At 48.6% G+C, this 19,715-nt stretch overlaps 1 protein-coding gene and 1 long non-coding RNA gene across 2 annotated transcripts; one reads left to right on the plus strand and one right to left on the minus strand.

The window, feature by feature from the left end:
- The first annotated feature begins 12,578 nt into the window (after positions 1–12,578).
- Positions 12,579–14,840, plus strand: LOC109165259. The gene has a single exon (XM_019313946.1). The coding sequence runs from the start codon at positions 12,695–12,697 to the stop codon at positions 14,774–14,776; it is 2,082 nt and encodes a 693-aa protein (XP_019169491.1). The 5' UTR covers positions 12,579–12,694; the 3' UTR covers positions 14,777–14,840.
- Positions 14,841–16,861: 2,021 nt separating this feature from the next.
- LOC109165265 lies at positions 16,862–19,615 on the minus strand. The gene is made up of 4 exons (XR_002051516.1): positions 19,498–19,615; positions 18,598–18,886; positions 17,528–17,776; positions 16,862–17,173 (listed from the first exon to the last, which is right to left on the minus strand). It is a non-coding gene; the product is annotated as an uncharacterized LOC109165265 (long non-coding RNA).
- Positions 19,616–19,715: the final 100 nt, after the last annotated feature.

The raw sequence follows: 19,715 nt of genomic DNA on the forward strand, positions 1-19,715 counted from the left end.
CCTTATTTCTAATTTCCATAACCCCCCACATAAACTCCTATTTACTACCCAATTAAAACAACCCATAAATTCCCTACTAAATGCTCCAACGACTATAATCTTGAACCTTGACTAGCTATAAAAAGGAGGAGAAGACAAGAAGAAGGGGGACATCTCATCCACCCTCACATGGAGAGGACTATACTCACATCACTCTCCCCACTCCACTCTCATTCATCCTTACATGATGAGAAGACCACCTACTATTCTTTACCACAAGAGAAGACATATCACTCTCCCACAACCACCATATCACTCTCCCACGCAACCACTCTTCCATCATCACATGACGCATGAAGAAGACTCCATCACTCTCCCAAAGAGGAAGAACTCTCTCATACCACTCTACCTTTCAGCAAGAAGGTCTCACCACCCAAACTCTCTCACTCTCACAACAAGAAGACTCCATTTCACCAAGAAGCATACTTCATCTTTCGGTACCAAAGATTGTTTTATTCTTACACAATATTACATGTACAAAAAGCCATATACTATTGGTAGGGAATATCCCGACCGACATAGCTTCACCACGACCGAGGAGTCTTTGTCTCTTTCTCCTTGTCTTTGCAGGTAACAGGTCGGGCTCCCTGAGAAGAACCCGAGCGGGAACCGACCGGGAGTTGCCCGAGCGGGGGTGACAACCCCGAGCGGTAGTCCTTCGGCAAGAGAGCTGACTAAAGACACGTGGCGGCTCTTTACATCGACAGGCAGGGCACCCAGGAGGAGGGCACGTGGTGGCTACGTGGAAGACATGCCGAGCAGCTGGGATCTTGTCTCCGGCACAGCGGCTATAAATGCCCACAGTAGCTACAGTGTAGTGGACTTTTTGGACGATCGATAGGTTGTAACTAGAGACTCCCGACCGCAGTCAGTCGGTACTCAGTGCAACCAAGTAGATTGTACTTAGGAACTCTACCTTGATCAATAAAGAATTACTTGCTTTACTTGGTCTTGTGTTATTTATATTGCGTACGTAAAATTAGCAGTATCATTTTGGCGCCGTCTGTGGGGATCCGTGCAACAAGCCAACGTCTTGACGAGCACCCGATCACCGTACCAGCATGTATCCGTGGGCACATAACAACTTCGCCGATGACCAGGCGGATGCAGCGAGCTCCTCTGACCACTACGCTACCCAACAGCAGGGTCAGACGATGGACCTCAACCTCAACCTTTCACCGCCACATCCGTCAAATACGTACCCGGCCGCCCAGCAGCCGGTGAATTACATCCAGCCGGGATACCCGCCGCCCGGTCTGCCATACCAGCAGCAGCCGATGATGTATCCCGCCCAGTACCCGTATCCGGTTCCACCTCCACCATACGGGTTTTGGCCAGGCCAACCGATGTGCTACACTCCCCCGGTTGGTTATCCACCATATACGCCTGCCTATACAGCTCCAGCCGCCGCCCCTCCAGTACAGCCGACCGCACAAGTAGAGCCGCAGCGTCAGTCCACTTCCCGGGCTCGACGCTCGGCTCATTCGCGGTTGGGGTCGGGGGGTGCTGACGCGATGGAGGCACCAGTTCAGGCCGTTCAAGCGGAGGACCCAGAAGAGGTTGCCCGAGCGGTAGCTTTCGACCGCCTCCGACCAGAGATGCGCCAGCGTCTGGGACCCCAGGACCCGAACCCCAGGCAAGAGGACGAACAAATGCGGGAAGCTAGCCACGAGGCTTCATCCGGGTACAGCGGGTCGAGATCACATCGACGTCGACGCGCTCGGGATACAGCCCAAGCCGCCCAGAACGCCGAGCTCAACGAGACCCGAGGATTGCTCTACAATCTCCAGGCCGAAGTTGCGCAGCTCAGGAGTGCATATCCTACAGCACCCTCGGCCGACCGATCGACCCTCCACCAGACGCCTTTCACAGCAGCGGTAATGGCTCAGCCTTACCCGCTCGACTTAAAGGTCTCGGGAGAGAAGAGCTACGACGGTCGGACAGATCCTGAGGCTCACGTGAACGATTTTTTCAGCAACATGATGCTGAAGGGCGTTTCAGACGCCGTGATGTGCAGGGCCTTCTACTCAACCCTCACCGGTCGGGCAGCAGAGTGGTTCCGCACCTTGCCCCCGGGGTCGATCGACAAATTTGAGACCCTGGCGATCAAGTTTGTACGGAAGTTCATTACTTCCAAAGTGGTGAGGAAGTCTTACATGTACCTCGAGAAGGCCAAGCAGCTCGAAGGGGAAAGCTTGACCGACTTCCTCATCAAGTGGAAAGCAGCGGTCGGGGAGGTCGAACCCATGGATGATGCGACCGCCACCCACATGCTCCATATTTCCCTTCGGGCGGGGTACCTGTACCAGGATTTTATCCTCCACCCCCCGACCACGTATGAGGAGGCCCTCCGAAGGGTCACGGATTACGCCAATGCTGGTGAGGCGAATGCCGTGAAACGTTCACAAGAGGTCGGTTCTTCGTCCCGTAAACCGGCCGGCCGGGCGGAACATCAATCGGGACACGATCGTCCCCGATCCCGCACCAGGCCTGGGGAGTTTACGGCCTTAAAGCGATCTGCAGCGGAGGCCATGCAGTATGCTCAATCTTGCAACCTCATCAAACTCCCCCATCCCGATCGAGACGGCCCTGATAAGAGTAAGCACTGTGCTTACCACCGATGCGCCGGGCATGATACCGAGGAGTGCACCCACCTGCGCCAATTATTGGAAGATTTGCTCAATTTGGGAAGATTGGACAAGTGCGTAGGGAAGAGAGAAGAAAGCAAGAGGAATACCGATCGGAGGGATCACAGGCGATCTCATCACCGCTCCGATCGGTCGGGTCAGGACCGAAGAGACGATCGAAGGGACGATCGTCATGAAGACCGACGGGACCCTGATCCCCCGACCAGCAGTCGCCCGGTCGGCAAGCCCACCATCCATGTCATATTTGGTGGCTTAGAAGACGCTTCCCAGCCGAGGACGAATTGCCCGGTTGCGATCGTGGATTCCCGAGAGACCGGGAAAAGACAAAAAATGGAGCCCATAACCTTCACCTTAGAGGACCAACCTAGCAGCAGTGACCACGGCATGGAGGCGCTCGTGGTCACAATCGACGTCAAGGGAACGGACGTCCAGAGGGTTATGGTGGACACGGGTAGCAGTGTGAACGTCCTATACTTGGACGTATTCGAAAAGCTTGGCCTTGACAGGAAGGAGCTGACTCCGGTCGGTGTACCACTGTCGGGATTTACCGGGGCCCTCATTTACCCCGAAGGCAAAATCACTCTCCCGGTCGAGATCGGCACCCCCCCGAAGTCGATCAAGACAGAGCTTGAGTTCGTTGTGGTCAACCTCCATTGTGTCCACAACATCATCCTAGGCCGACCCGCCATCATGAAGATCGGTGGGATAATTTCCATGCCCCATCTCTGCATGAAATTCCCCACCCCAAATGGGGTCGGTGTGGTCCGTGGCGATGTCCAGTCCGCCCGGAAGTGCTACACCCGAGCGGTCAACAGACGCGATTCCGGTCCCTCTTCCCGGGTGAACACTATAGCCAAAGAGGAGGCCAAAGAACGGAAGGAGCAACCCGAACCTTCCGAAGAGATAGAAGAAGTTCCCCTATCCGAGGACCGCCCGGATAGGAAGATTAAAATTGGCCGGGCCCTCACCCCCGAGCTCCGAGCGGAGGTTCTGGGCATACTCAGGGAGTATGCTGATATTTTTGCGTGGGGACCTGAAGACATGCCCGGGATCGATCGATCGGTCATTTGCCATAAGCTAGCCGTCGATCCCGCAGCGAGGCCGGTCGTGCAGAAGACACGACACCTATCTTCCGATCGCCGCGAGTTTGTCAGAGAGGAGGTCAAGAAAATGGCGGCGATCGAGCACATCCGCCCGGTTATCTATCCCGAGTGGGTGGCAAACATTGTTCTAGTTCCAAAGCCCCCAGCTTGGAGGATGTGCATAGACTTCACGGACCTCAACAAGGCCTGTCCGCTCGACCCTTATCCTCTACCGAGCATTCATCAAATGGTCGACGAGACGGCCGGGGCCGAGTTGATGAGCTTCATGGATGCCTTTAAGGGGTATCACCAGATTATGATGCACCATGAAGACGAAAGCAAGACAGCCTTCGTGACCCCGGACGGGCTGTATTGTTACCGAGTGATGCCGTTCGGCCTCCGGAATGCTGGAGCGACCTATCAGAGAATGGTCAATATGCTCTTCGCCGATCTATTAGGCCGAACGATGGAGGCTTATATTGATGATATGCTGGTCAAGAGTCGGGACCGGTCCGACCACACTCGGGACCTCCGGGAGTGCTTCCAGATCATGAGGAAGTACCAGTTGCGGCTGAACCCGACCAAGTGCACATTCGCGGTTCAGACCGGCAAGTTCCTTGGCTACATGATGACCAAGAGAGGAATCGAGCCCAACCCGGCCAAAGTAAAAGCGATTCTGGACATGCAGCCACCTTCTACCGTTCGAGAGGTCCAGCAATTGACCGGTCGGTTGGCAGCCCTCAGCCGGTTCCTCTCCAAGTTAGCCGAGCGCGCTTTACCTTTCTTCAAGGTATTGCGAAAAGTTAATGGGTTCGTCTGGGACGAAGAGTGCCGAGCAGCTTTCGATGAGCTGAAGGAGTACCTCATGTCACCTATTCTGCTCTCAAAGCCCGAGCTCGGAGAGGAGCTAGACGTATACCTCGCCGTCTCCGATCGTGCAGTAAGCGCAGTATTGTGCCGAACCGATCCGGAAGGGGTCCAGCGACCGGTGTACTATGTAAGCCACGCGCTACATGGTCCCGAGCTCCGGTACTCCCGGTTAGAGAAGGTCGTCTATGCCTTGTATATAGCCGCGAAGAAGTTGGCCCCCTACTTCCAGGGTCGAGCGATTCGCGTGTTGACCGATCAGCCGATCGGACCGGTCCTTCGCACCGCCTCTTCATCCGGTCGCCTAGTCAAATGGGCGTTAATGCTGACCCAGTACGCGATCGAATACCGACCGAGACCAGCAATCAAAGGTCAGGCTCTGGCAGATTTCTTGGTCGAGTGCACCGCCCGGGATACCCGACCCCCCGAGGTTGAGGATCCCGAGGCCGAGTGGTGGTCGCTAGCTACTGACGGGTCAAGTAGCAAAAAAGGAGCGGGCGGAGGAGTAGTGGTCACGAGCCCAGAAGGTTTCAAGGTGTATTTCGCTCTGATGTATCAGTTCCACCCGACCAACAATGAAGCCGAGTATGAGGCCTTCGTAAATGGCTTGCAATGCGCTCGGGACTTGGGGGCTGAATACATCCGAGCCCAAACAGATTCTGCGCTCGTGGTCGGGCAAGTTATCGGAGATTATGAGGTCAACGGAGAACGCCTACAATTATACCGAGACCTCGCCATGGAGAAGCTTGCACAGTTCCGGGGGTACACCGTCCGACACATACCCCGATTGGATAACGCCGATGCGGACATCTTGTCCAAATTGGCCCAAGATGCCCCGGAACACATGTCGAAGATAGCTCGGATCTTGGTGATCCCCAAGCACAGTATCCATCGCTTGCCGGTCAATCCAATCCAACCGGCAGAAGATAGCTGGATCACCGATTTGAAGGAATATCTCGAGCACGGTCGACTCCCAGATGACCCGCAACGTGCTCGAAAAGCTAAGCTGAGAGCCCCGAGGTTCCAAGTCGTAAACGATCGCCTATATCGACGATCATATGGAGGCCCTCTCATGCGATGCTTGACCGCGTTCGAGGCGGATTTAGTAATGAAGGAGCTTCACTCGGGAATCTGCTCCTCACATCAGGGAGGTCGATCCCTGGCCCGTCGTATCATGCTGATCGGGTACTACTGGCCGTCCCTCCAGCTAGATTGTGAGAAGCTAGCTCGGGAATGTGAGACGTGCCAACTGTACGCCCGGATGCCTGGACGACCGACAACCTTCTACCAGCCAGTCACGACCGCCGTTCCTTTCGCTAGGTGGGGGGTAGACATCTTGGGCCCCTTTCCTCAGCTGTCCGGTAGGAGAAGGTTCGTGATCGTCGCCGTGGATTACTTCTCTAAATGGATAGAAGCCGAGCCTTTAGCCACGATCACATCTCAGCAGTGTGCTCGGTTCCTTTGGCGCAATGTCGTTTCCCGTTTTGGCGTGCCCGTACATCTCATCAGCGATAACGGTCGCCAATTTGTGAGCCAATATTTTCAGAATTTCCTGGCCACGATCGGGACGACTCATGTCCGGTCGTCTGTCGCTTACCCGCGGGGAAATGGACAGGTGGAAAATGCTAACCGGACGATACTGGAAGGTCTGAAGAAGAAGTTACACTCGGCCGGTCGTAGTTGGGCCGATGAGTTGCCATATGTCTTATGGACTTATCGGACGACCCCGAGAGAAGCTACTTTGGAGACCCCTTTCGCCCTGGTTTACGGTGCCGAAGCCCGACTACCGATCGAGGCTTGGATCCCGACCGATCGAGAGAGAACCTACAACGCGGAGGACAATGAACACGCCATGGCTGTGGACCTCGATGCGGTCGAAGAAAAAATGGAGCTAGCCGCTCGGCGTATGGCCGAATACCAGAAGCGCGTCAAGAGCTCGAAGGACGTTCGGGTCAACCCTCGTTATTTTCAAGTGGGAGATTACGTTTTACGACGAAGGGAGGCCAGTCAACCTTTAGAAGGGGGAAAGCTAGCTCAGAACTGGGAAGGGCCGTACATCATCAACGCTGTCATCCGGCCGGGAACATACCGACTAGAGACAACGACGGGTCGGTTAATAGAGGGGACTTGGAATTCCGAGCACCTCGTTCTTTTTAGGCATTAGCCTATTTTTTGTATTTTTAGACGAAGTGGGGGCTGGACCTGCGAGTTAGTCCCGGTCGTCGTTTCTATGTAAATTTTATGATTGTAAAATTAGTTCAACCGCCTGCGAGCGGGAAAGTTTAATGTATATACGATCAATGATTGCTCGACCGTTTGTATGCGGCGACACGATCGGTTATTTCCTTTCACCCTCGTCATGAGCAGATCATTTCAACATTCAATCGATCGGGCGAAGTCTGTCGACCGGTCAAAACGCATTCCACGTAGGCGGACACTCAAGTCACGCCACCGATCGGGGAAGCCAGGAGCTCTCAGCATTGTTCCCCGATCCGACCAACTTCTGTCCACTATCGCACCCACTCGTGCCTCGAGCGCACAATAGTGTGGGGGCTGGGATAAGGAAGTATACAAGGCCCGTCGCTCGGTTACATTCCGACCGTAGAGGCTTGCCTGTTCTCGGCCCGTCGCTCGGTTATGCTCCGACCGTAGAGGCTTGAAATTTTTTCGGCAAAGGCCCGGAGGTCGGGTCAACCCGATCGGTTGGCCAGTTTGAAGTCGAAACATCGAACGCACGACCAGGCCATAAGGCCGTAAGGTCGGGCGTTGAGCGGATCGAGTATCGCGAGACCGGGTCTAAAGGCCAGGTGGTCGAGTGATTGTGATCAATGTGTGCAAATGGGGAAGCAAGAAAATAAAAAACGAGCAGCACGAGATGGAGCAAAAATAGAACTTTATTAACAAACAAAAGTTGCCCGGTACAAATCGGGACCGGGCTCCCGACTAAGGTCTCTTACAAAAAAGAAGGAAAGAAGCCTAAATCTACTTCTTCGCCTCCTGAGCGCCGGCGGTCGCCTCTTTCCCGCTCGGGGCAGCCGCCGACGAAGCCCCAGGCTCGGGTACCTTGGCTTTCGGGGTCGGGGTAAAGGGGGAGGGACCGGGATCTGCCACGTCCGGGGGCAAGGCCGACAAGACCAGTTGGAGATCATCGGCGTCGAGGGCCTCCTCCAACCGCTTGCGGGTGCGCTCGAGCATTTTCTGCTTCCCGGCCGTGAAGGCCCATTTCCCGAACGAGACGATCAGCTCGTTCCCGACCTCATCTCCTCGGGCTGCGGTTAGAAAGGCCGTGCCCAGCTCCTTGTTCTTGAAGGCCGCCCGCACCAGATCGCTCGGGTTCTCGAGCTGCGCCTTCAGCTCCCGGGCCTCCCCAATCGCCCGGCTGGCGACCTTCTCGGCCAGCACCCGCTCCTCATCACCCTTCTTCAGGGCCTTCTGTGTCTTTTCTAGCTCGGCCTGGAGCTCCTTGATCTCCTTCAGACGCCGAGCGGCCGTCTTCTTGTGGTGATCAGCCTCCTCGGCCAGCAGAGCTTGACCCTGAAGAAGTTGGGTCGCCCGGGAGATCTGCAACACAAAGAAGATAATCAAAGTCAGCCCGATCAACGATATTTGGGCAAAGAAAGATTAAAAGCTGGGACTCACCTCGGCCAGATCGTGGCCAATCCGTTCAGCCACCTGGGTCGGGGTCATCTTCCCCAAATCCGCTCGGGCTGGCGCGGCGTTACCGATCCGTGCCAGCACGGATGTAGGCTCCCTCTCCCGCCCGGCCGAAGGGGTCGGGCTGTGTTGCTCGCGGCGGCGCTTTAGGCCGCCCGCCTCGGTCGCGCCCTGGTCGGCGACCTTTTCCTTTCCCCGGGCGACCTCCACCCGAGTGATCAGGACGTCCGGCTGCTCCACGATAAAGCCCTCGCCCGTCGTCACGGTCGAGGCGCTCAGAGGTCGGGCAGAGGGGATCTCCTTCTCCCCGGCCGCCTTGGTCTTGGCCTTCTTCTTCCCGCCGAGCGAGATCTTGACGGGTGGGGGAAGGGCGGCGTCTTCGTCACCAAACTCGGCCATAGCTGCAAAACAAGAGCAGAGTTAGTTTATTCAAAAATAAAGCTAGGTCGGGAAGAACAGCTCAAGCTAAACCTTTCTTCTTTCGTTTCAAAGGCTTGGCGACCGTCACGCCCATCGGAACGGGCAGATACTTCTCCGGCAGCTCGTACGTGGGGGGCGGGAGCATGGCAGCTGCGAGACTTTCAGCCGTCCGGTAGATTGTGTATTCGTGCACCTCGCTCGAGATCCGGCTGACCGCGTCCCTCAGCGCCTGCGTCTCGGCCGGCACCACTTGTTTCCGGAAATGTGTGCTCCAGACGCGATCGACCGGGAAGATCCAGGGCTCGTACTTGAGGGAGAAAATCCTGTTTTTCCACCCCTTGTTGTTCCCGGGCAAGCCTCTGATCGAGCACATATCCGTTCGGGACTGCAGCATCAGGAACCCACCCCCGTAGCGGCCCGGGAGAACCTTGATCTGGTAGATGAAGTTAAATAACTCCATCGTGCACTCGGCCTCGTGCCGAGCGCATATCTGTGGGAAGCAGGCCAAGATCCGATGTGCGTTCGGGCAGATCTGGGCCGGGACGACTCGGTAATAGGCCAAGAAGGCATTTAGGAGGGGGGTGAAGGGAATGGCGATCGGGGCTGTCAGGGAGTCATAGTGCATCCCGATCCACTTGCCCCGATGCCTGTCAATTACATTTCCCAGTTGCCGGCTCGTGTCGAATTCTGCCCGACCTCTGAGTATTTCGGCAATCCGAGCCGCCTCGCCTTTGGACAGCAGGCTCATTTCTTGCTCGACGCTCTCGCTGTTCAGGAACTCGAGCTCGACGGCTGGTCCGGCCGGCCCGGCCGGGTCTTCTTCGGTCTGCTCGGGGGTATTTTCTCGATCGCCCCCTCGAGGAGCAGCTTCCGGGTGGTCCCCAACCACCCGGGTAGGCGTTTCCCTAACGCCCTCGGTTGGAGAACCCCGCCCGCTTGACGTGGCTCTCTCTTCTTCTTCCTCGCTGGAGCTCCCCGATCCGCTCGAACTCGAGCTGGACGATCCTGAGGAGCCCGATGCGTTGTCTCGCTCGGCGGCTTGCTCGGGGGCTGGCGTCGCTCGGGGACTAGCGTCCGGGGTGTAGGACATTATGTCCACCTCCTCGTCGCTGATGCGCTCGACCTCCTCGTCGTAATCAGCAATCGAGGCGTTTTGACTGTCAGAATCCGTCATATCGATCTACCTAAAGGTCGGTCGGAGTTAGTAAGGACTTGAGACGTCCGGGACAGTTAGTTGCCCTAGCAGTTCTACCTATGAATAAGAGCCTAAAGTAAAGAGGGGGGTTGAGGGCTTACCGGTTGAAGGAAGATTGAAGTTTGAAGCTTGAAAGTTGAAGTCTGCTTGCTCGACTGCCTCGCTAAACTGCTCTGCTCGGGACTCTCTGAGGGTACCGACCGATGCGAAAGAGTGAGGAAAGTTCAAATGAGGGCCTCAAGGGCCTATTTATAGGAGGACATTTAGGCGGGAAATGGGCCAACTTGCCTGACACGACCCGCGCTGAATCCAAGGCGACGGATGGGATCGCCGAGGCCGGCAGAGGCCGACACGTGGCGTAGGGGGAATGACAGCTGGCCGGTCGGTCTAATGCCTGACGGTTGGGCTTCTTCATCCCGTCCCGTTTTTTCCCGACTGATCAAAAAGGCCCGGGCTGGGGGGCTCTTGGTAGGGAATATCCCGACCGACATAGCTTCACCACGACCGAGGAGTCTTTGTCTCTTTCTCCTTGTCTTTGCAGGTAACAGGTCGGGCTCCCTGAGAAGAACCCGAGCGGGAACCGACCGGGAGTTGCCCGAGCGGGGGTGACAACCCCGAGCGGTAGTCCTTCGGCAAGAGAGCTGACTAAAGACACGTGGCGGCTCTTTACATCGACAGGCAGGGCACCCAGGAGGAGGGCACGTGGTGGCTACGTGGAAGACATGCCGAGCAGCTGGGATCTTGTCTCCGGCACAGCGGCTATAAATGCCCACAGTAGCTACAGTGTAGTGGACTTTTTGGACGATCGATAGGTTGTAACTAGAGACTCCCGACCGCAGTCAGTCGGTACTCAGTGCAACCAAGTAGATTGTACTTAGGAACTCTACCTTGATCAATAAAGAATTACTTGCTTTACTTGGTCTTGTGTTATTTATATTGCGTACGTAAAATTAGCAGTATCAACTATGTACCAATACCTACAAGAATAGTGAAAGTCTTAGTTTGACACCGCTCAAATAGGCTCTTGGTTTTCACATTTCGGTTTTCACGTCAAAATCACTGTGTCTAATTTCTTCTAAGTCCATAGCTTTATTCTAAATGGTAAATCCACCAACCACGGTTGTGTTGGACCTCCCTAGGCCCAAAAATCCTAAACCAACAGTGGTGATGGTAGTGGTGGGATGGTGGCAGTAGTTGCGGCGGTGGTAATTTGATAGTGGTGTGGTGTGGACATAATAAGTTAACTACATATACAATTTGAATGTCATTTTAGACTAGACATCACAATAAAAAGTTGATCCAAATCCATGATATAATTTGCCCAACTAAATCATGATGGCATGCTCTAGGAATTGGATTTTAATTTTGATAAATGGGCTACATATATTTGTTATAGGCTTTATATTAAATTAAATTGTTTAGAAGCTCAAGTTGACTTAGACGACATAGTCAGCCAGGCAGTAAGTGTTGATCCACTTGATATAGTTCAATCGTTATGCTGTGCATCCGTATGCACCATGTATGGTGCATATGGATGCTAAAACGACATCGTTTTACTGAAAAGTGTGCGTCTTCCCTTTAAAAAAAATTCAGGTTCGATTCCCAGCAACAACATTATATTGTTCATTCATTCTGGAATTTTAGTTCATAGATTAGGGAATTATAGTTCATTGATTATGGAATTATAGTTCATCGATTATAGAATTGTAGTTCATCGATTCTGAAATTTTAGTTTATAGATTATGGAATTTTAGTTCATTCATTCTGGAATTTTTAGCTCATAGATTAGATTATGAAATTATAGTTCATCGATTATGGAATTTTAATTCATATGTTGTTGCTGGGAATCGAATCTGATTTTTTTTTTTAAGGGGAGACACGCGTTTTATTAAAACGACCACAGCATAATTTGCCGATATTGTTATCCAAAATAAGTTTTTGGGCCGAAGTGTAAAGTTGCAAAGGGGAAAGAATATAATAATAATAATAATAATAATAATAATAATAATAATAATAATAATAATAATAATAATAATAATAATAATAATAATAATAATAATAATAATAATAATAATAATAATACAAAAACTAAAAAGCTGTTTTTTTTTCTTTTCAAAACTAATAAATTATCTTTTTAATGTAGTAATTTTTTTTGTTAAATGAAAATATATATTCTTTATTCACTTGACTCTATTACAAGCACAAAGAGCCCGTTGATACCTTATTAACACCGTTTCGGACACAACTGGTACATTCCAAAATCACTGCTATTCGTACATCTTTACTCTTGGCCATGAACCTCCTTTATATTTTTGATTGACTCAGCTCTTCTATTTTTAATTCAAAACAAAGAAAGGAAAAAATAGAAGTTACTAAATAATTTGAAAATCACAACCTCCAAAATCTAACCGAATGTCAGATCACAAAGTCTTGACAATTCATCTCGAATTAATAGATAAGGATAAAGAGTGTTTTCCAAAAAAAAAAAAAAAAAAAAAAAAGATAAGGATAAAGAGTCAAAGAGATGTCATAAAAGCATATTTAGAATATGCAATGCCAATATTAAAATAGGGAAAGAATTCAATGTTAATTCCCTAATTTACTCGTGAAAAAGACTTACCTTATTATTAAAAGACAAAAAGACATAATTTGGATGACTACTTTGACTAGTGCATACTCATCAGTAGGCAGTAGCAGTAGCAAATTAGCAATTGCATTTGGCAACAGATATGACTTTTGACGTGTCCCTTTACCGGAGATTGTAGAACAGCAGAGCCGACGACGATGTCATGCCATACGCAATCTCTCACCGTTTCTTTCCTTTATGTACCCAAATCCTCTCCTCTCTGCGTATCCCTAAACCTCCGATAATGATAATGGATCCTCACGGAACGATTGTGTTCTCCACCGTCGGCAGATCTCACTACGGCTTCGATATCTTCTCCGTTCAACTTCCGTCTAGTTTCGAACAGGACCGCCGCCCCGCCTCCGAGCACCGCCTCACCGACGGCGTCTCCATTAACTTCAACGGCCACTTTCTCGATGAAGGCGACACCTTTGTCTTTGTCTCCGAGAGATCCGGGTCGCCTCGGATTTACTTGCAAGAGAATCGCTCCGCCTCCGCCGGAAAACCGCAGCAGTTACTCTCCCCCTCTGGAACCCTCTTTCATGACCGTCCGGTCGTCAGAGATGGACGGCTGCTTTATATCTCTGCTCATGAGCCGCCCAAGGAAGTGTTCAAGAGCTGGTCTGCGCTTTACTCCACCCATCTAGGTTTAAAGGAAATCACGCGGTTGACGCCGTACGGTGCCGTTGATTTCAGCCCCTCCGTTTCTCAGTCCGGCGAATTCATCGCCGTCGCATCTTACGGGTCTCGTCCCTGGGCGGGTGAGTTCCGCGATCTCCAAACTGATATCGTCGTGTTCCGGGAGTCCGATCCCGCTAGCCGAACTCTTCTCTGCAAACACGGTGGTTGGCCTACTTGGTCCGGCGATTCGACTATCTACTTCCATCGCCAAGCCGACGACGGGTGGTGGAGCATTTTCCGGATTGATCTGCCGGAAAATTTTACATGTTCTGGAGATTCTGCGAGTAAAATTCCCATTTCCCCTCTTCGAGTCACTCCTCCCGGCGTGCACTGCTTCACCCCTGCAGCAATGCACAATTGTAGTAGAATCGCGACCGCAACTAGGCGGCGAGGGAATAATTACCGGCATATTGAAATTTTTGACGTTGAATCTCAAAAATTTTATCCGGTCACCGAATTACTCAACCCTAATATCCACCATTACAACCCGTTTCTCTCTCCGGGATCCACTGTGCTCGGTTACCATCGATTCAGGGGAGAATCGTTACAGGAGGACATAATTCCACATTTGGACCCGGTGAGGTCTCCAGTAAACGCTCTTCGGATGCTCAGATTGAACGGCTCATTCCCTTCCTTCTCTTCCTCCGGAGATTTTATTGCGTTTAATCCCAGCTTCGATTCCGATTCACGCCTCAAAATTATCAAGTCGGATGGATCTAAAGGATGGACGCTGATCAAAGACCGGACGGCGTTCTGCAATGCCTGGAGCCCCACGGAAAACGGCGTAATTTTCACTTCAATAGGGCCTATATTCGAGTCCGTCAAAGCCACTGTGCAGATCGCTCGTCTCACTTTCGATCCTTCAAATTTGACCGACGATGGCGATGATGATTCAGACGAAATCCCCGTGGAAATCAAGGTTTTGACGAAAGAAACCACCGGCAATAACGCATTTCCGTCTTGCTCGCCTGACGGAAAACACATCGTCTTTCGTTCTGGCCGGTCCGGCCACAAAAATCTCTACATAATCGATTCTCTCAATGGCGAATTAGACGGCGGCGGAATCCGGCAGTTAACAGATGGAGCTTGGATTGATACCATGCCTAGCTGGTCACCGGACGGAAAATTGATCGCGTTCTCCTCCAACAGACACAACCCAGGCAACGCCGACTGTTTTAGCATCTACGTCGTTCGTCCGGACGGAACAGGTCTCCGTAGAATCCACGTGGCAGGAGCGGAAGGATCGGAGGAGGTGAACAGAGAGAGACTGAATCATGTGTGTTTCAGTTCGGACAGTGAGTGGGTGCTGTTCACGGCGAACTTGGGCGGCGTGACGGCGGAGCCGGTGTCGATACCCAACCAGTTTCAGCCCTACGGTGACCTATACATGATGAGGTTAGACGGGACGGGACTGCAGAGGCTGACGTGGAATGGATATGAGAATGGCACGCCAGCGTGGCACCCCAAAGCTGAGGTGGACTTGGCTCGCCTCTCCTTGGGCAAGAGCGGTGAAAAGTTGAGAGGCAAATTTGATGAACCCTTGTGGATTAACTCTGATTTTTAACTTTTGTTGCCGCAAAATAAAAACTGAATAATTATAATAATAAAGAAAGAGGTTGGTTGAGCAATGAAGTATTTTTAGATGACAAGAAACTATACGAATTATTTGAAAGTTGCCCAAATAATCAAAGTCCCATCGTTATACTATGGCAACAAGGAGGAAAAAATTGATGACTCCCAATTTCCCACAAAGAAATATGAAAAAAATGCATAGTGCAACATGTTTAGTACAATCTTTACTCTTTAGTATGGTTGCAAAAATCGCGCCCGGCTGCCGTCGCGAAGAAGGCCGGAATCGGCCTCTTCCGCGGCCGGCCGGCAAGGCGGTCTAGGCGGAACCGGCGCTTTATTAATTTTTTTATTTTGGCGTTTTAAAATTGCGAAAATTTCGGGAAGGCATAACTTTTGATTCGGTTGTCCGTTTTGGACAATTTTTTTTTTCAAATTGCGTATTTTTTCGAAATCTATACACCGCAAACGGCCAAAGGCGGTTTGGTCCACTAATTTCTCAAAAGAGAAAATTACACTTTTGGTCCTGTGACTTTTGTGGTCTTGTTAATTTTAGTACTTGACTTTAAAAACTAACACTTTAGTCCCGTAACTATGTAATTTTTAACACATTTGGTCCTCCAGGCCAAATGTTGCCGAAAAAATGTAAACTATTTTTAATTATTTAATCATAGGGGCAAAATGGTCATTTTACATTTAACCAAAAAAAAAAGGAAAAAGCATCTGGTTGAGGCAGCTAGCAGCGATTCGCCGGGAAAAGTATTTGTTTCATCTCACTGCCTGAAGGGGGAGGGGAAGCATCGATTGTTTTGCTAGGAAAAAAAAAATTGATTCATTTCCCTGCGTAGTGTTCCGGATCTGAGGGAATTGCCGGTGTGGGAAACCGGCGAGAACAGGACTGGTTTTTTGATGATTTTGAAGTGAATTTGTATCGATCGGCAGCGGCGGAGTACAATCGCCACCGTCAACGCCCGAGTGAAGTGGAGAGAGGTGAGATTGCTATTAAAGTGATCCCTATGGATACAATTCGCAGTTGTCCTCTTCCGCTTGCCTCGTCGTCGCCGCCGCCGTCACGGAGAACATTGAAATGGTGAAGATCCCTGCATAGTGTTTTGCGGAAGGAACAAATTGAAAAGCAGAGTAATAAAAGAACAGGAGTTTATTGAAAGCCGACCCCCTGCTCCTCCTCCCACGCCACCGGCACCGCCATAGCTCCTCGGAATTCGAAGCTTCCATGGTTTCCAGAACCTCTGTGAACATAAATTTGTTACGTGCATATCCAATTGCTACAGACTACTCCATAAATTTGGGATAATTTTGGTACTATCCAATTGCTACATACTAGTTAGTTACGGAGTAGTGAAGCCTCCTGGGTGGTTTGGATATGCTTTGTCGTTCCTTCGCCGTGGTTGAGAAAGAATCAATCGGCAAGCAAGAAGCAGTCGGCGAGCAGGTTCAATGGAGAAGGAGGTGACTTGAAATGACCAATTTGCCCTTCCAATTAGATAATTAAAAATGATTTATGGTTTTCCGGCAACATTTGGCCGGTGATTTGACGGGAAGACCAAATGTGTTAAAAATTACATAGTTACAGGATTAAAGTGTTAGTTTTTAAAGTCGTGTACTGAAATTAATAAGACCCCAATAGTCACAGGATCAAAAGTGTAATTTTCTCTTTCTCAAAAAAATACTTCTTTAACTCTTAATTTTAGTTTTTTATGTATTTAAATAGTTTAAACAATCTTTTGAACAATTTTACAACCACTTTTGTAAATAGTTTCTAAGAAATAACTACAGAAACCTTATGTTTTAGTATTAAATTTTGAAAATTTTTAATTTAATTTTTTTTTAATTAAAAAAATAAAATAAAATAAAATAAATTAAAAATAAATAAATAAAATCGGCGCTAGGCGCCCCCTTGCCGCCTAGGGAGCGCCTAATGTGTTTTGCAACATTGCTCTTTAGGAACAAAAGACATGGATTACCAAAAGGGTACATAGTTTGCACTCTGAAACATTGAAAGAATTGTCTGCATTTGAAACACCATTTCCTACTATCTATATTATTGTACATCAACATATATCACCAAATAAATACACACTCAGGTATGTATACATGAAAAGACACAAAGCAACGTCAAAATGGCTAATACAGATGTTAACAAAGAAGAATTACACAAAACAAGGAAAAGAAATCCAATCACACAAATGTGTTAAATGGTTGCCTCCCAACATAGAGACAGTTGAATCCACACTCACTCCATCTCCTGCTTGCTATCATCCCAATTTTCGCGGTTACCTGCCTCAGTCTAACCAAACGAAACCTTTGTTGGGGCCAAGAAAATGTCAATTTTGTAAAAGAGGAAATCCTCAGTTTGACACCTCTCACACCCCTACCAAAACAATGATGGAGTTTAGATTTGGAAAGCAGTGCACTGCAATAACAATTTCAAGAGTCACGAGTCTTGTAAGATTGTTACATCAGACAGCAGAGAACACCAAAGATAATGAGAAACATTTTAGTATGCTGATAATATAAGTTGACTCTTGACCGTGGTTATGCAAGCCATTCTACTAATGTTAATCAAAACACCCGACAAAGATAAAGATCTCTAGTCTACCAAAGAGCCATCGATCAAATAAATGACATGGATGACTTTGATGTGTAAAAGATAGCCATTAGCCAGCCAGCAAAGTATTAAATAGAATGAACATTTAAAATACTAGCTAGGTATATGGAAAGTTACCAGTTGGGTCCATTTGCTCAGGGTGCTCTCATCATCCTTGTCATTCTTTCTTTAAAGCTTCGGACTGGAGTGCCTGGTTTTCGAACATTTGGATCCTTCAAGACTGAATTTGCATTTGAACCCTAACCAAATTAAAAAGCTGCATTTGTTTCATGGCGTTCACTGTCTGCTTCTTTACATTATTGCCTCTCACCACTCCTTGAAGCCTCACTAAACCAAACCCCTCAAAGATCTGAAACTCCTGCTTGCCTGTCAAATAGAACCAACCTCAAATACCAAATAGGTAGCATAACATACAATTCATTTACATATTTCCCTTCCCATTGTTCAACTTCTATAATGGGAAACTTTTAATTGCATCAGCAATTACCAAAAGGAATTTAAAAAGTGTGCATATTTGTTCCTTTTACTTTAAATGTATAGTCTTTTCAAGCATTATATTTTTGTGGAAATCTGTTCTTATATTCGTCAGCATATATATAAATAATTCTTTTACTATGATGAGAATAATACTTAAAAGTGTACGAAGATTGAAAATTGGAAACAGATGATTATTTTCCAAGATTTTATTAGCAGAAATGCTGAATTGTCAGTGTGATGGAGTAAGATGCACCATGATAGAAGATAGATTTCACAGACCATTCAAGTAAAGCTGTAAAGGAAACATTACTTACAATTAAGCAAAACTAGAACTAAAACATTATATTGCTGCTAATTTGCTATGATCCAACATGGCATCAGCAGCACATTAAATAACACAAACCAAAACAGTCAAAATTCCAATGATTCAACGCAACACTGAAAGCTTCACTAAAGGCATGGCTAAAAATTAAGTTCAAGGACCATGGAAATCTATCAACTTATAAACACATAAATCCTGTTCCTCATGGTAATCATGAATTTAGTTCTAACAAGTAGTTGGTGCTCAATTCATAATATGGAGACAAATTAAGGGGTTTTTACTTTTAGATGAAGTGGTTAGTTGATTGAGTGGGAGACAAAGGGGGGAGGAGTGGTGGAACCAAACCTAAATATGGTGCACTCCAAGTATTAGTTAAGTAGAAGATTACCATATAACTCCTCCCTAAAGCTGCTTGGATCCTCGTAGCTGAGACATCACGAAGCACTTGTAAAGTTGGTTCTGGTCTATGGACGTAGTTCACTTCCTTGCAGTGCCGGTTTGACCTAGAAGAAGCAGCTTGTGGAGTGGTAACTCTTAGAGAAGCAGCCGGCGGTGAGGAAACTCGTAGAGAAGCAGCCAGTCCTTGGAGAAACAGCGCTATGAGAATAGTCCTGGGGAGAAGTAGCTCTTGGTGAAATGATCCGTGGAGAGGCTAGCCTCCCAGATGAAAATCTGGGCTGTTCAGAGGACACAGACACACAAATACATATATAAACAAGTAAACAACTAAAACAAGCATATAAGTTTCTGCAAGAAAAAACTAATACTGTAAAAGAAATTGGTATTACTATCTTGATGCAACCCACCCAACCCAAGAACAATTAACAGAGAAGATGGGGAGAGAGTGAAAGGAGCTCTGAATCCAAGGAGTTGACAGAGAAATAAGAAATAATTCATTAATTCAGAGAACAAATGAACTGCGAGATATTTGGTCTTTAGTTCCCTGTCAATATTAAGAGTTTAACAGAGAGAAACAGGAAATAGTTGGACTTACAGAAAAAAATGAAAAAAAAACAAACAGAAGCTACAGACCAAAAAAATTTCACACACCAGGCACAGAGGGAAGTTCAAGATTAAGGAAACAGGAAGAATTGCTTCAACAAAGATAAACTTGCCCATGAAAGGAAAAGCATGGAAATTTCCACCAAAGATCAGGAAAACAAGGAAAGAGAAAAGAAAAAAAGCTGACTTACATAATTAAGTACTCATAGCATGCATGATCCCAACAACATAATCTACAAAAGGAACAGCATAATTTAAATCACTAATATGCAAGATTTATATGCACCTCTCAAGTGTTTTTTTGCCCATCTTCCATAACCCTTTGAAGAAAGCTGCAACCAACCCAAGTGTTAAGGTATGAACAATCGTCATGCATTCAAAATCACTTGCATCCAGATCTCTAAACTCACCCCTATAGTAGTTCACCAGACCCTACCCTCTCATTGACAAACAAATGTAGCATCAAGAATTAAATCATATGGGGCAGACCAGGAATACAACTAC

The sequence above is a fragment of the Ipomoea nil genome, unplaced genomic scaffold (genome assembly GCF_001879475.1).
Source record: "Ipomoea nil cultivar Tokyo-kokei standard unplaced genomic scaffold, Asagao_1.1 scaffold3069, whole genome shotgun sequence".
Classification (NCBI taxonomy): Eukaryota; Viridiplantae; Streptophyta; class Magnoliopsida; order Solanales; family Convolvulaceae; genus Ipomoea; species Ipomoea nil.

Bases quoted from the DNA above. Each gene is read 5' to 3' on its own strand.
- LOC109165259 (XM_019313946.1), top strand. From the start codon at position 12,695: ATGCCATACGCAATCTCTCACCGTTTCTTTCCTTTATGTACCCAAATC.